Source organism: Chaetodon trifascialis, chromosome 1 (genome assembly GCF_039877785.1).
Source record: "Chaetodon trifascialis isolate fChaTrf1 chromosome 1, fChaTrf1.hap1, whole genome shotgun sequence".
NCBI lineage: Eukaryota > Metazoa > Chordata > Actinopteri > Chaetodontiformes > Chaetodontidae > Chaetodon > Chaetodon trifascialis.
This window is the reverse complement of record NC_092056.1, coordinates 6,318,594-6,335,853: the sequence shown is the minus strand read 5'-3', so window position 1 is coordinate 6,335,853 and position 17,260 is coordinate 6,318,594. Positions and strand designations below refer to the sequence as shown.

General features: G+C 42.1%; 1 protein-coding gene across 1 annotated transcript; it reads left to right on the top strand.

Moving 5' to 3' along the window:
• Window positions 1–204: 204 nt before the first annotated feature.
• On the top strand, window positions 205–14,359 carry bbs4 (Bardet-Biedl syndrome 4). Its single transcript, XM_070968026.1, has 16 exons — window positions 205–264; window positions 1,553–1,595; window positions 4,380–4,459; window positions 6,040–6,103; window positions 6,331–6,442; window positions 6,703–6,775; window positions 8,232–8,285; window positions 8,374–8,501; window positions 9,188–9,242; window positions 9,394–9,462; window positions 9,658–9,810; window positions 10,714–10,885; window positions 11,071–11,140; window positions 11,225–11,369; window positions 11,463–11,667; window positions 13,519–14,359. The coding sequence occupies exons 1-16, from the start codon at window positions 205–207 to the stop codon at window positions 13,665–13,667; spliced, it is 1,632 nt and encodes a 543-aa protein (XP_070824127.1). The 3' UTR covers window positions 13,668–14,359.
• The last annotated feature ends 2,901 nt before the right edge of the window (window positions 14,360–17,260 follow it).

The following is a 17,260-nucleotide window of genomic DNA, read 5'->3' as shown; positions in this document are numbered from 1 at the left end:
GGCCCTTGTTTTCATGATGTTCCTCCTGGCTGGATCTTGTCTCTCTGCAAGGCGAGTAGACCCCTAAACACAAAAGCTCTTTTAGTGCATCTTTGTACTGTGAATTTGATCATTTTTGAGCGTTTCGTGGTTGGGAGTCGTTGAGCGCGGGGCAAACAGACATTCACACATCCAGCTACACCTCCGCATTCCACTGCTGTAGCCATGGCAACAGCTTCTGCTGTTGATCATCCCAAGATGGCGGACGAGGAGAAAGCCTCGGCGGTGAGTGCGAAACCAAAGCTAGTTATCGTTTTCTTGAGTACACACAATCATTCCACCGGACGAAGTAATACTGTGACACCTCATGAGTTAAAGTAACATTAAGTTTGAGTGTCGCCTTCGTGTAACGCTCGACGTTTGAATGTTAGCTGCCTGGCTAACCGTTTCTAAGACGCAGCTAAGTTGATTAACGTTACAGCTAACGGTAAATTGCTTTAGTCTTTAATCTCACTCATTCAAGCCAAAACCTGAGAGCTAACAGCTAAAGCTACAGTGAGGCGACAATAGCAGAAGTGTGTGGGTAACATTCGATTATGTTGACCATCGTTAGCCCACGCTTTATACTGTAACGTAGGCTAATGTAGGTTAGATAACGTTATTAACTGTCCAACTCTGCCGTAACTGAAGCTGTCTTTATCACAGATCCCAGCTGTACTACGAGTATAACATTTAGCGTTTAATGTGTGATGAAATATAGAGAGTATTAATACACTGTTTCACCAAAACGTTAGTGGGTGCACTAGAAATAATCCACAAGTGAGTGAAATACGGACTAAATGATGTGAAGCAAAACACTGGGATTGCGCATGCGTTCATCCACCTGCACGCGAGGCGGCTGTATCAAAGATAATGGAAAGGGGAAATTGCATTGCAATAACTGATCAAAACATATAGGTTGTCATTAAGAGTTGTAGTGTGTAGTGAGTTTGTAAGGCTGTCATACTTGATTATCCTTTGATGGTACAGGAATACTAAATGGGTGGCAAGCGTAGTGTGAGCCTGTTTGTTCATAATTTACAGAAAAATACCCCCAATCAATCTCTTATATTGTACCTCTCAGGAGTCTGATCATTTAAGTGATGAATGTGCAGAAAGTGCAGAGCAGTTGAGTGACTCATTTGTTTAGCAAGCATCATATACAGTTATAATCAGCTGCCTCTCTTTCAGCTTTTAACTCCTTTGCATTAGCAGCCCCTGACATACTGGACAATATACAAAGGCAGTACATTCACAGGCTCATAACATGTAATTGAGGAAGTGCTTTTCTATTCTGTACAATTGAACACAGCGTATCAGTAGGCAGTCAGTCTGAACCTTGACCTGTATTTCCACACAGCCTGTTAACAGGAAGAATCAAAAGCAAACTCTTTTTGGGTGCTGCCAATCTATTTTGGTCTTGCCAACGTACATACAGCCCATGGGAAATGCATATTTTGCTATGTAATATAAGCATTGTATGCTGTGATATATATATAAATATATATATGTCCATATCTTTCTTATATTTCAGCTCCCAACTGCTACTGAAGCCAAGAAACGTCGAGCACCTAAAGGTACCATGTCACAGTTGGCGCTTGCACATCATCTTGTAAAATGACTTTCACAACACCTTTTTTGACATTCATTTCCGACAATTTTTCTGTAACCGGTAGAGGAAAGTAATGGAGTCAGTTTGGATGTAATCATCCTGCAGAGGTCACCCTCACCCTTCTCTGTACCGTAAGAAGCTGTGTACACAGTGCGGCTGAGCCATGTTCCACGTTTCTCTGTGTGGAAAATGTTTGAGGATCATTGTGGATATTTCATCATCATAATTAATGTCCCATTAACCAATTAATGTTGCTGGTCTTGGATTAAGCTTTTTGTTTTGCCTTGTTTTACAATGTTTTGTAATTATCAGTGCTCCTAAAAATGCAAATTCTATGAGAGCAATTATGTACATGCTATGCTGTCATATGGTATTGTATTTCTTTGCATTAGACATGGCATGCAAATGCTGACTGATGTGTGCTTAGAGTAATTTGAGGAGACAAATCAAATCAATTCCCTAAGTATGGTAATGTAAGGTAAGATGACAGAGTAATGAAGTAATCAAAACAGAAACGTTCAGAAACATTTGGTCCAAAGTCACCTAAATACGAGCAAGGAGTGAACTATGTTGTCTAAAAGTCGAAAAAATTTTAAATAATCGAGAAAAAAATATATAATTCTGAGTTTAATTGTCTCCATAAGCTACCAAATTCACACTCATTCTGTAATTACCATCATGAAATGTAATTAGGGTTATATAATGCACACACAGAATGAATTATGGTATGTACAACAAGTACATTAGATTTTTTTTTATTAAATTTTGTGCAATGCAGTAACTACATTCCTGGTGGGGAACATCCAGGAGGAGTTGCAAAATGTAAGCATGCCCATGAGAAAGACCTAAGATCAGCTTCTGTTAAACCAGCAGGGGGAAAAGCTGAAAGAGCATGAGGTCATCTCACCTGTGTGTGTGTGTGTGTGTGTGTGTGTGTGTGTGTGTGTGTGTGTGTGTGTGTGTGTGTGTGTGTGTGTGTGTGTGTGTGTGTGTGTGTGTGTGTGTGTGTGTGTGTCAGTTTCTTAACATTAGTATAGAACAAATTATTTATTACTTATTTTGTCTTTTTCCAAATATTGACACCCATTTCTGTCAAATTCCTGGCAGGAATTAGGGATGGCAGCAGAATATGCGACTAAAATGACTTGACAAGACCAAGGGTTTTTGAAGTTTTTATGGAAAAACTTCCAAAATAATTTTCATCATATTTTCCATTACATTCTCCCCATGTGTCTTTTGATCTCAGCATGCTTCTCCTCTGCTCTTATCCCCTTTTAACAGATGGTTGAAGCACATGGAAGGCAAATCTGTCTTAGCATTAGCCAGATCAAATATAACAATGAGAAAATTCCTCCATGTTTTGCATGCAGTTTTCACAGGACTATATTTAGGAGACGTCATGCTGGGCTCTTCTTCCTTGCTCCTTTCTACCCTTCTTTCATATAACAGTTGTAGGAATACATATCAGACATGTATCCCATCTCTTCTCACCAAAAATGCCCTGCTTTGTGCAAGTGGAGACTGGAGCACCACAGGGCCACAGCTGAAACCCAGAGACAAGAATATTATTGCTGCCTCAGCAGGAAGAAAGCGGATTAGGGTGCTACAAATAGGGCTGTTCTGAATCTTGACGGGGCAAACGTGTGAAGCCCATGCAGTTTCACACTCAGCGATGGAGAGGATTTCTCTGAAGTAGTTGGAAGAGGCTCCAGTTCTCGCAGCAAATCAACAGAGCACTGCTTGACAGATAAAAACAGAAGGGAGCTTTGGTGTAATTCACACCGTATTTTTACTCAGGCAGTTCATTAATGATATCCCCCAATGACAGTGGCAGACTCAAAGCCCGGCACTTCGTTTCACATTGCCGCGAATCCTATTTTTAGCCTCAGAGGAAGGTAGTAGGTGCAAGATAACAGGATTACCAGAATCAAACTTGCTCGAATTGGAATTACGTTTGCTTCCTTGTGAAATGAAATGTTGTACTCCACTGGGAGGAGGACTTGGAACATTGTGGTTGAGTTCTTGAGGTTACCTAACCCTTTCTGAAGCTGCCTTTGTGTTGTGCTGCTCATACCTCCAGCATCCCTCCTTCAGTCTGTCTCTATAGCCTCTCTGTTCTGTCACAAGCACCTGGCTTGCGAGAGACATTGTTGCCCTGGCAACGAGGAGAATATCTCAACCTGCCGAGACATTAAAAGAGTGACAGAAAAGAAAACAGTAACGAAAAACTTGCTTACAAGGTGACATTTACAGCATGGCGGATGAATTGATTAGAGTTTATCCCTGCGTCTCTGGTTGAAGTGTTAACATCTATGTTAACTGTCAGATGAAAGACTCGCTGGTGACTGCAGAGGGGGGGTTCTTTCAGGATTATTTATTCAGATGACAAATTTAAAAAAAGACTATGAATTAAAAATAGTCCAACTAGTCGTAGCTCCTGGTAGTCTGAGCCATCCGTTTGCAAGAGAAAAAACATGCTAAGAAGCTAAGATTCACAGTGTGCTTGATGAATTGACTTAAATTTAGCCTGTGGATTAAGGTATACGTGTTACATCTGTGTTAACTGTCAGATCAGAGACTTACTAATGACTGCAAGAGGAGGGCACATTCAGGATTAATCATTCAGCTATCAACTAAAAAAAGACATCATCTGAACAGTAAAGGGTAATGAGCTTAAAGTAGCCTAGATTTTTTTTTTTTTTTCAAAACATTGTTCTGTCGTCTTCTCACCTTATTATCTTCCTTCCAGCTCCAGAGCTTCCCATTGTGGAGAGGAGAAACTGGCTAATCCACCAGCACTACATCCGCAAAGACTATGATACCTGTAAGGTAAAGTACCTCCATTCTTCCTCATGGATACGTCTGTCATTGACCTGTGTCAGTGTGCAGAGTTGGTCTGACCTTTGAAACATAATGAAGATAATGAATGCACGCCATGTACAGGGAGCTGTCTAATACTGTACTTTATTATCACCCAATAAACTGTACTGACCTGTGTATTCCCACATGAAACCAGTCAGTACTTAATAAAATCTCTGAATAGATGCCTGTACTTGTAAGATATATGACTAGAATAGTCCTTCTCACTTACTCTTAGAAGGTCTCTTGAGCTGAGTGAGGCGCAGTATAGATCGGAGGCTGTTGTGATTAATAAATACACTCTCAGCCAGTCACATTACTGGTCTCATCGCTCTGAAACAGCTGAGCCAATCACAGTGATGCACAATGACAATAGCTCAACAAATAAAGAATGGACTTCTGCAGGAAATCTTGCTGTTGTCTGGATGGTGCAGAGGGGCACGATGTGAATCTGCAGCCGGAGGCAGATGGTGTTTTTTTTAATAGTCAATCAGTACAAATATGATGAGAAACCAATAATAATAAATAGTTTGATGAAGCAGTACATTTGATCGCATCAATCCGACACTGTTTCAGTTTTGATTCTACTGTGTCTGTTGTTTATTTCATGTTACATGTGGTTACATCATAAAATGTGACATACTTGTGTTTGACTCGTAATACATATTAAGAATAAAACATGAACTGCAGATTTTTTTTTTCTCCTTTCAAAAGTTTCTCTCTCAGAGGAGGAGCGAGCCTCGGTAACCCAGCGTCTGTCGGGCAGAATGCAGAGTTATAACGAACTCGCCTGATGTGTGTAGAGGTGTTCGCCGTGCTGTGCGTAATGGCACTGCATCTCGAGTGGCACGTCTCTAATTGGAGGCTGCAGATTTATCAACACATCTGCCCTGCTGCCTTCAGATGGCTGCGGAGCTTTCATGAAGTGAAGGAGAAGCTTTTCATACAGCCTGAAGCCGTTGCACTTGCACAATAAAATAAAAATGCACTTTTTGATGCTGATTTAAAAGCATCTCATGGCTGGAGAATGTTAGATAAGATAGATTATTTATGTTTTAAGCAAGTATTTGGTTTGCTCTTGCTGATAAAATCATCAGATTGACAGGAGATTGATGTCGCTCCGGACACAGATGTGGTTCTGAGACATCTATTCTCAGAGCGAAGCCGAAGCCACATTTTCCACCAAAATACCAATACTTGCTCTGCTTCATTTGAATCAACCTCCCATCTGTTTTCGCCTCTCATACCAACTGTGCAGCCTGTGCTCTGCGCTAGGCACCAAAACCACACAGCCGGGCAAAGCAAATTTCAAGGTCAGGAAAATGCCGAACTGTCAGAGCGCTGCTTGCACTGGTCATTGCACCGCCTTGAAAATAGGGCCGTCAGTCTGTTTTGATGCGGATGTAGATGTACAGAACAGGGTGTGATGCATTTTTTTTAAATGCAAGTCGTTTAGAGACTGCTTCTTTCCAAGCATGGTGGCCATACATGCAAGCATTCCTAATCACACCTCACTTGTAGAAATTGTCTCCTGTTCTGTGTCCATGCAGGCGATCATCAAAGAACAACTGCAGGAGACTAATGGAATGTGTGAATATGCCATATATGTTCAAGGTGAGCTGTAGCTTTATCGTAACCGTCCTCTCACACACGGATGATGTTAATTAATAGCTACATCAAGTGAAGACTCAGTGTCAATTCTCAGGCTCCCCAGTACATCCTTTAGTTCCCCAAAATCTGCTGGTTGGACCCCATGCTGTGCCTTTGATTTTTAATGTGCTTTTCTACTTGCTCATGTAGATGAAGATCCTCTCTTTTTATGTTTTAATTTCCTGCCACAGCACTAATCTTGCGTCTTGAGGGTAAGATCCAGCAGTCCCTGGAGCTGTTTCAGAGCTGTGCCATCCTTAACCCCAGCAGCGCTGACAATCTCAAGCAAGTGGCCAGATCGCTGTGAGTCTACCTCCCTCAAGCCTGGGTGGCATCAACCCGTGTCCATTTAAGTAACAAGACAGACGTAGGACAGAAATACACAAACAAACTGCAGGCGGGCTACGACCACATCTTTTTGTAATACTGGAGGGAAAAATGAATCCAGCCGAGCCAAGTGACTGTTTTCACTGTTGTGGGATTGTTAGAATATCTATTCAGCACGCAGTGATTAAGATGGGTTAATTTCTCAGATGCTTTATTGTTGTTTGTTCTTTCTGCAGATTTCTCCTGGGAAAGCACAAAGCAGCCATTGAATTCTATCATGAAGCTGCAAGACTCAACGAGAAAGACTGGGTAAAAGAAAAGAAACCCTCTCGTACTGAGTTTCTGCTTTGTCTTAAAGTTGGAAAGGGAAAGTGTTCAGTGGGCCCAGCGTCTTTCACTCTGAATAGTGTTCCTCCCAAGAGTTTCTCCCCACACTTTCGATGGGGAATGCCCAGACTGAACCTCTTTTTCTCACTTGTGCATCCATTTTTCAAAAAGAACTTCATGAAACTAATTAACTAATAATTAACTAATTAAGCTTCCCCATTGATCCAGGACTGTTTCACTCTGAAGCCTATGAAATGGTTTTGTACTGGCCAGGCAGGTGTGTTTTGGAAATTTGAAATGTCCTCTGTACGGTAATACTACAGTCAGTAACTCAGTAGAATCTGTATTCCACAGAGTCATTGGGCTCTATTTTCGACCCCGCCGCCGGCGTGGCGCAGGCTGCGCACCCCGTGCACCCTGTGCAGTGGTATTTTCATGCAGCGCAGGCAAAGTCACTTGGTATTTTGGTAAACCAAGGCGTACAGAGGTGCGCCGGGATGGGCGTTGCAGCACAGTAGGGGGAGGTGTCGACATAATCAGCCGGTGCATTTGGACTTTCGTCCCATTTCAGTCTGCGCCGGCGGCGCAAAAGTGCGCTCAGTTTTGATCAGTATCTCATCTGACCACATCATAAGCGCGTTCGGAATGCGTAATGGTCACTCACCCTGACCGAATGTACACAGGTGAAACAGGAATGCAAACTAATCAATTAACGTCGCTGTGCCAACCAGAAACAGCCGTGGCATCCTACAGAGCATATATACTGCATCTGTCTCAGAGCACTCGAGAGACAGAGAGAGACAGACACACGGGAAAAAACGTAAGTGATGATCGTTGTCCGCTATTACCCACATCATTTCATTCCAAATACAAATGTAATCATAGTAATGCTTAATGTTATCTGCAAAGATGGAGTACATCATTGCTCTGAGGAGGATGAGGAGGATGAGGAGGAGGCTGAGGATTTACCATCTAAGGACCTCATATTTAGACATGAGTGACGTCAGTCTCCTCCTGGGGGAAGTTTGGGGCGTGGGACACTTTCCTGCGCAGGCTCAGTCATCCAGCCAGCAGCGTTGTTAATGGTGAGGCGAGGAGCCGCTGTGATTGGTGAAGATTTGACTTGGCTGTGTCAAACCCACTCCATGCCTTCTCCCCTCCCTCCTCCGAGTTGCGCCGCTGGGTGGGACTGAGATGAGAAGGAGGAGGAGATGCACCAGCGGCACAGTGCACGAAACTACCAAAGTCTGTGCTGCCACGCCCCATCGGTGAACCGGACCTGACTTTGCACCGCGCCGGCGGTGGAGTCAAAAATAGAGCCCATCGTCTTCAATAACTTGCATATTTGGAATTAAAATTTAGCTCCGCTTTCATTTAACCCTGTTCAATTAAGCATGCACCAACCTCCCATGTATAATTTCACATTTTTTCACCTCAGGAGATCAGTCATAATCTGGGATTGTGCTATTTCTTCATCAAAGACTTGAAAAATGTGAGTACGTTGATTTCCAGCACTGTACTGTACAAATTATACTCATTCCTCCAGTGAATTGATCGCTCTCATCTTCTGTCTCCGTCAGGCTGAGGAGCATCTAAACATAGCTCTCCAGATAAATAAGCACGACAAGACTTTCATGATGGTCGGGAAGGTTCATCTGCTGGCTGGAGAAACGGACAAGGCCATTGACGTGTATAAGAGGGCAGTGGAGTAAGTAAAGCTCAGCTGTGGACGACATTGAAAAGCACTGAGAGGATATTTAAAGAGGAATCTGTGGAGCTGAAGCTTTTCATCAAATCCAGAGAATATAAATGAAACCAACCTAAAGCTGTTAATAGTTGCACAGTTTTCTTCACGATGCCTTTCTCTCAAGAGGTTTGATTTATCTGCTGATTTTCACTCTTTGGAGCTCATTTCAATAAGTGGTCATCCTTCAGTCTCACACAAACTTTGCCACTTTTTAAACTGGGGCCCTTTTCAGTTCAGTTTAAATTTGATTCATTTGGACTTCTATTCACATGCTGAATATTTAAACATTAGGCCGTGGTGTAAATAAGAAAATGACATCAGTGTCTATAATAGAGCTCATTATGGCTACCTCCCGTTGGGGTTAAATGAATTAATCAAGTGCCCCGATACTGGTGTTGCTTTTAATGAGACGTACCACTGTGAATCTTATTTTAATGTAGATCTGCCTCTTCTCTACCTTCTCTACCGCCCCCCCACAGGTTCTAATTAATACTCCACAATTATGCTGAATCAAACCCTGATTGAATAATCAGCAGATTCCCTGAATATCAACTATGTTTGCTTAAGAATAAGTGCAGGCATTAAATGTAATTACAGGCAAAGATAAAGTGACATTTTTCATTAGACTCGTCTTGTTCTCTGCTCAGATTCTCTCCAGAGAACACTGAGCTGCTGACAACTCTCGGCCTGCTGTTTTTACAGGTAGGTACATTTTTTTTATATAACCTTTTCAGTGAAATTATGTGTACACAAGCGACGAGCACTACAGGATTAAGAGTGACATTTACTGCAGGTGTCAGAAACATCTAAAATGGAGTAGATGTATAATTTTCTGCGTTCATGTTTTTGCCAGCTCGGGAAATACCAAAAAGCTTTTGAACACCTTGGAAATGCCCTCACTTTTGACCCCAACAATTATAAGGTATGTGGGTCTTGAAACACACATTGTATAAACTTTTGCTATGAGGGTACCTGTGTACAGTGAGGTGGACTTCTTTAAAGCTGTCAAAATAAAAGGTCATTCTCTCTCAGGTGGCACAGTCTGTCTTTCATCACGTGCAGTTATAAAGGCCACGTCTTCCTCTGATACCTCTCTAATCACTGTTTTTATTCCCAGGCCATCCTGGCTGCAGGCAGCATGATGCAGACCCATGGGGACTTTGATGTGGCCATGAACAAGTACCGAGTGGCAGCATGCGCCGTGCCTGAGAGCCCCCCTCTCTGGAACAACATCGGCATGTGCTTCTTTGGAAAAAAGAAATATGTAGCTGTGAGTAATACGCTTCACTTCTTTTTCAGTTTAGGCTAATATTTAATTTACAGTTCTTTTCTTTTTGTTCCTTGAAAGAGGACATTTCATATGAAGTTAAGTAAATACCAGCAGTGGTGGAAAGTTACTTGACGTGACATTTACTGTTACAGTTTTGAGGTGCCTCCCTGGATTATTTACATTTTATGCTAATTTACTTCAGATTTAGTTGTACATTAAAAAACATGTTGTAAGCTTATAAAATAAAATTCATTGCTTTGTGTTAAACCAGTGGTTTCCAAACCTTTTGGCTTGTGACTTCTTTTAAAAAAATGTCTTATTATGCCACTTATGCCAATATTTCAACAGAAAGAAATAATGAATACAGATTTGTGTTGTAGAACATTGTGTTTTTATCTTTCCTCCCCCATTAATCATCTCACAACCCCTCGGATTTGTCTCGTGACTCTCTGGGAGGTTTTTTACTTCTGGTACATGAAGTACATTTTGTTGTTAGTTTGCATTCAGTGTTACTCAAAAAAACATGTTGTGTATCCTTGAGGTCTAACCAACCTGCAATCTTTATGTCATCCATATTTATCAGCTTGCAGTCTTCTTCTTCACTGCCTTTGTTGCATTAGTGTGTTTCTTGATGCTTTACTGCCGCCCGTTGATCGTTGCAATAGTGTGAAACCCATCGGCTGAAATGTGCATCACACCACACGTATGCATGTGCATTACCCTTCAATGAATTAACTTAATAAAGCTTTATTTGATCGATGTGTCCCTGAAGCATTTTAAATCCACCGCCGTTCAGAATCTGTTGTTTCTCAGCTTCTTCATCGGATCATGCATTATTAAAATACTAGCCTAACAGTCCTGTCAGCTGTTGACTTCTCTCTCCAAACTTCATTTCTCCCACAGGCCATCAGCTGTCTGAAGCGGGCCCATTACTTGTCTCCTTTTGACTGGAAAGTGTTGTACAACCTGGGTCTGGTACACCTGACCATGCAGCAGTATGCCTCCGCCTTCCACTTCCTCAGCGCAGCCATCAACCTGAACCCACGTATGGGGGAGCTCTACATGTTGCTGGCAGGTACTGAGTTCAAGAGACAGAGACATAATTCATGGCTGGATCACATCTTTAAAGAGTAAACCGATGATTTGTGCCTAAAACCGTGGTAACAGTTACTGGGTACGTAGGAGTATATTGTTGTGCGGGGAATGTGCTATAGCTTTTAAAAATATATCCTACAAACCACTCACGCTCTTTCTTAACAGTGGCTCTGACCAACTTGGAGGATGTCGAGAATGCCACCAGAGCCTATGAACAAGCTGTGACAATGGATGAGTGAGTCTGTCTTACACTCTCTGACTTACATGTCTGTTAATTTGAGTGTGTAGTTTCATCATTTAAAATCCTCTTTTCGTCCAGATCCAACCCTCTGGTCAACCTGAACTTTGCCATCTTCCTCTATAATCATGGCGAAAAGAAGGGAGCTCTGGATCAGTACCAGGAGATGGAGAGGAAAGTCAACGTACTTCGAGACAGCAGTAGCAACTTTGAGTTTGATTCTGAGGTACTGAAGAGACTGTTGACGATGATGTCTCAGAGTCAGTATTTGCAGCCATTACTTACAGTATTTAAGTCTTTGCTTGCGTGCCACTAACAGCTGATGGACATGGCTCAGAAGATGGGAGCTGCCCTGCAGGTGACAGAGAGTCTGGTGTGGACCAAACCAGGGAAGGACTCCAAATCAAAACCAAACTCTGCCGCAGCAACCAAAACCCCTGGTGCTCCCCTTGGTACGAACCAAGCTCTGGGCCAAGCCATGTCTTCTGCCGCGAGCTACAACAAGAACATCCAGCTACCAGCAGGTACAAACTACGGCAGGGGATGTAGGAAGCATCAGTTTATATTCTGTCACCTCGGCGTAGCTTCTGGTTTCGATATGTGACACAAACTTAAGTGGTGAAGCTTGAAATAAGCTCTGAATCAGGTTCTGATGAGACCGAGCAGGCTGAACATTTCTCTTTTGTTCTGAGCACAAACTCAAAATGAGGTGAGCACGTAAATTATTCTTCATCTGAAAAGTTCAGAGTTACTCTGTCAGTGCAGGTGATGACAAATTTCACAGTCTCCGCCTCTTAACATTAAACCAAAGCCCAATTTTCCATTCTAAATGGGAACTTAAAAATCCCTCTTCCCTGTGTATTCACAGCCTCTTGCCTGAACTGGTAGATTGAATACATGAGCTAAGGCTAAATGGGATATGTGAAGAAAGAAGCTAACCTCTAGCCAGTATATATTGTTGGCAACAAAGGAAAGTCAGTGGGGTGGAAAAAGGACACACACGCAGGCTAATGCATTCAAAGCTACTCTGAAATGATTGTTGCAGCTTACAGTTCTCAAACGTAAATGGACAGGAGTGATTTCCTGCTCAAGAGCCTGTGGGCTGTTTTTCTCCCGCTTTTGTTCGGCTGTTTACAGATAACAGCAGAACAATGCATCCATGTTCAGTGACAGACATTTTACATAATTACACAGCTCAATCTGTCTGCTTTCTAAAACTCAGCAGCCAGCGTTCAACGACCAGCATGTTGCGAATATACAAATATAGCCTGTAAATATACCTGCTAGTTAATGCTTAACAGTATACCATCAAGTCACTGCGAGACATGGTGGCTATTTAAAGTAGAGGTATGTATTTGCTGGTGTCAGTGTCTTTATTGCTGTGCTGTAACAGCTAGTCTGTAAATACATTTTGCTGGAGGTCAGGATCCATCTATGACAGACAGGGACCTGCTGAATCTGAGTGGTTATTAAAATTCAGACACTGTACATGGAAAACAACTTACCCCTCAAGACCTGGTTTCGGGTTTTGTAAAGGAAGAACTGTCAGAGTGCAGGGAGTGGTTCAAAAGCATCGGCCAAAGTTAAGCAATTAAGAAAAGATATTTGAAAGCAACGTCAGTCTTTTAAAAGGTAAGTGTTGTTTGTACCGTCGTGTTTTACAGGCACTCAGAAGCCCCCTGAGTCTCACCCGGTTTTGTTGTTTAAGTCAGAAACATGGTGTTAAAGCATCAAAGTGCTGCTCCTTAATGCTTCATCAACTCTTTAATGTGATGAAATTGCACTATTTAAACAAGCCAATCTAAATTGCCTGTCTGTGGGATGTCACAAGTGGAAATGTAATTATATGCCGTGTCTAACTTTTCTAAAGGTACGCTCACATTAGGTTTCTGCACTCAGCCTCAGAAATGATGCGGTGTCATGGTTTCGATGTGGGTAACAAATATTTTACAGAGCCGTCGTGACGCTGCAGTCTGTGGTCTGATAGTTTGATATCGTGTGAAACGTCAGTGTTTCTCTCGGCCTCTGTTGGGATCTGTTGGTTCACATTCAAAGGGTTGTAAAGTTGAACAGAGATGAACTCTGATCTTCGAGTTCGCCATCGCCAGCTTGAGTTCGTCTGTTGTGTGGGCTTTAATTGGAGCGAATGGGACCCGGAGCAAATATTCACCAGATGGAAGCACAGTGTGACTGTGTGTTAATTCAGTGCCTGAGTCAAGTTCTATACTGCCGGATGTGATACGGACACATCAATGGAAGGTGTGTGAAGAGGAGAACCACAAGTTTCTGAGTAAAGCTACAGATGTGAATGTAAATGTGAATGTGAACTTAAAGTGAAAAAATGGCATCCTTTGTTATGCTTCTGTTATTTTCAGGAGTTTCCAAAGGCCCCTCCATGCCCCTTGAGCCAGAGCCAGATGTGGAGAAGGCCCCCAGCCCGCCGACTGATCCTCCAGGCTCCCCAGAACCTGCAGAGTCAGCCAAACCCAGAACCTCCAAGAGGAAATCCAAGGTGGAGGCATGAATTAGCTCGGTGGCTACTGTCTGTGTCATAAGATCGCTCTCATGTTATGGAGGTAAAAACAGCCAAGCTCTTTGTGTTTTTTTAGCTCATCGTAGTTCGACACGAAGCTTTGAGTTATCAGCTTCTAGTTTAGGTACATGACGCAAAGACATGTCCTACACAATACTTTACACTGAAAACGGTCAATGTGCACTTTTTTCATACCATTTATTTCAGGAATATTGAATGTCAGTTAACACTTCATATTTTTCAAACCAAACTTCTGGGATAATCAACTGTTTCTGGTAAATCTATGTAGACGTGGCAGGTTTGGTGCAAATGTCACAACCAATCGACAAAAACTAGCCGACAGAATGAGAACGGGGCGTTTGTGCAGGTGTTACGTGGATGAGCTCAGCAATAAGGTTAAATGATGCATTTTCCTCGTATTGACATTTCAATGGAAGGCGTCAGTCCTCTGCTGCTGGGAGTCCCATCAGCTTAATGAATGTGAAGGAAATGCTGCGACAATCACTTCTAAAATCCTTGGAGAGAAAGGGAGACTTGAGTAGTTACAGGATGTTATTTGTTTGTGCGATAGGACTCTTTCTGAGGGTTGAGTGTAAATAGCCACACATGCTTTTCTATGTGGATAAATGTAATGTTTATAGAGAGTAATGTATTTAAAATTAAATAAGAAACTTTAAAGAAAATAGCTGCTTCGCCTGTTCGATGAAGTCCTGTGTGTGTGTGTGTGTGTGTGTGTGTGTGTGTGTGTGTGTGTGTGTGTGTGTGTGTGTGTGTGTGTGTGTGGTTTCATACTGTTTTCTCTTGTTAAGGTCATTTGGTTCAGCAGACACCACCAACAGGGGACAGTGTTGTTTAAGAGCTTTCAAAGTCCATCCGTTATCTGACACACAATCCACGTTCTGAACAGGAACGAGAACTATTAAAACTACATACAAACGAACACATTTCTGTTCTCCACAGTAGAATTATGTGTTGACATTGTTCATATGAGATTTCTCATATTTGTGAACAGAATTGAAGTAATCACCAAGTAAATATATTTTCAGTCATGCTGCTAATGTTTGAGGTAAGAAAAAAAACATATGAATAAGGAACCAGACTGCTGTGGTTTAAAATCGGACCTCATGAATTATCCGTACTGAAGGTCACATACAAACTGAATTATTTATGATTAGGAATTACAATATGGATGAGGCAATTTGTTCATATTAATCAAAGCTATTCATGAAATATATCCCGCATATGTCAAGTCTGCATACATAAGGATATGTTTATTTCTGTGTATTTAATATTTGGTGGCGTTTAACTTTTCAAACACTGGTTAAACCACTACTAAAAGAAGCAAAGTGCTCAGAGGAATCAAAATTCTATCTGCATTTCAGGAAGTAAAGATTCGTACCCAGAATCACCCACAGAGCCTCCAAATCCCAAAATCACCTCCCTGCTTGCTGTCGGTGTTTCAGAGCTCTGCTGTGAGATCATTAGCTGTCAGTTCGGAGGGGCTTTGGGATGCTAGGTGGGGGGAGTCTCAGGTGCAACAACAAAATTAGGGAGTATTTTTGAATATGTTTTAAATGATGATTACAGCTCAAGCTCTGAAGAGGTTCACTAAAGTAAACCAGTTTCAGTCAAGACTTTTTTTTCCTTGCAGTTTTATTTACACATCCCGAGAAGATAAAAATGACAGATGCTTGACTGAGTAATTATTTGAGATAATGGTCGATCAAAAACTCTCAAACTTTACTGCAGCCTGGAGATGATTAGACGTCTTCCCTTCGTAGGAACAGGCTTCATGCTGTAGGGGCATTTTAAAGGCCTCTTCATATGTAGTTTGATCAGAGTAAAATGAATTCATCCTGTTTTTTATTTATCCCTCATGGACCTCGCAGATGCTTCTTCTAACTGGATGTGATTTTTTTTTTTTTTTTTTTTTTAGGACAGCTTGTAGGACTGAGAGCATTTCCATGTTGGGTAAGATGATATAAATTTATTTTGAGGGTATGTATGTCCTCGTCCTCCAGCTCAGGACAGACTTGATGCTGCTGTGGACCAGCGGTCGGGCCACTGAGGTTACTGCCTGTCAGTCTCTCCCTCTTCTAGCTTGTGTTGTGGTCGTTTGTCCTCGTAATGCTTCGACATGGAAAAAAGTTATCTCAGGACACTTTCTGTATTGAGCAGGTCCAGACCAGACTCCGTTATGTACAGACTCCCAAGCACTTGGTGACGGCGGCGTGGAAAAACTTCCTTTGAACAGGCAGAAACCTCAAGCAGAACAATAATACATAGTAATAATAATATGTGTATGATAATGGACGTGTTGGTTCGACCTCCTCCACACTGTGCTGCCTCAAATCCATCCTACACATATCATGAGTTTGTATGAATAATGTGTTTCATCGTCCTGTTCCCTGTAAACATGCTAAAGCCTTGGTTAAACCAGATATTAAAATATTGAGTGCAGTTTTTTGTTTTCTTAAATGAATAATTCTTATGTACTCGTACTGTGCTTGTATCACCTGAAACCATTTCACGTGCTCTGATTGAACTTAGATGGTACATACTGATTAGTAAGCTGTACCACATTTCAGAAGATGTTTTTCCCCTCAGTGTTCGTTTCCTCAACGTGCCGTGATATTACACAGTTTCCTGGAAACAGGAAATTTGTCCAGTTTTCTTCACTGTAGTGAAACAGAGCTGTACAACCTGAAAAGGAAGGATCCCTCCTGCTGTGCCAGAAAATACAGGGTTTATTATTTTATTTGTATATCCATCCATCCATTGTCGATACCCGACTATCCCTTTTCGGGGTTGGAGCCTATCCCAGCTGTCAACGGGCGAGAGGTGGGGTGCACCCTGAACCGGTCGCCAGTCGATCGCAGGGCAACACACAAGACAGACAAAGATTCTCGCTCACACTCACATCTAAGGGCAATTTTAGTCACCAATTAACCTAATGAGCATGTTTTTGGTCTGTGGGAGGAAGCCGGAGTGCCCAGAGAGAACCCACGCATGCACAGGAAGGCCCCGCCCGACCCAGGGATCGAACCGGCGACCTTCTTGCTGTGAGGCATGCGCACTACCTGCTGTTCCACCGTTTATTTATTTATTTATTTTTTATTCATCTTGTCTGTTTTGATGTGTCTGTAGAATTGTACTATATGTTTATTGGCACTATTTATCTCCCTTTTCGTCTAGTTGTTTTTATCAAGGAGTGCTCATTTATGGAGCCAAGATAAGCTCAGTGGAATATAAGCAGATATGATTCAAGTGTTCAGGTTCATGTTTTTTATTTCTGGTATGTTTAGAGCTTAATTTGATGGCTTACATGTATTAAACATACTGATTCATATGCTGTGTAGAGCTAAGAACACCGTCCTCACCCTTTAATTGACAGAGTTAAAAACTATCTGTAAACTAGCTTCTTGGAGACTGACATGGATGAAGTCTTCCTGCCTCTGCTGCATGCTGTCGTTGAAGAGTGAATCGTGGTTTGACCCTGAAGGTGCAGGCAGCAGCAGCCATTGATCAGCCAGTGTTACCGTTCTTTGCTTTTTATGTTTTGACGATGCAGAAATGCATCTACT

What these genes read in the sequence shown, in the direction of transcription:
- bbs4 (XM_070968026.1), top strand. Translation starts at nt 205, where the DNA reads ATGGCAACAGCTTCTGCTGTTGATCATCCCAAGATGGCGGACGAGGAG. An exon ending in TTGACCCCAACAATTATAAG is followed by an intron (nt 9,463 to 9,657) that starts GTATGTGGGTCT and finishes TTTTATTCCCAG; the next exon opens with GCCATCCTGGCTGCAGGCAG. An exon ending in CAAGCTGTGACAATGGATGA is followed by an intron (nt 11,141 to 11,224) that starts GTGAGTCTGTCT and finishes CTTTTCGTCCAG; the next exon opens with ATCCAACCCTCTGGTCAACC.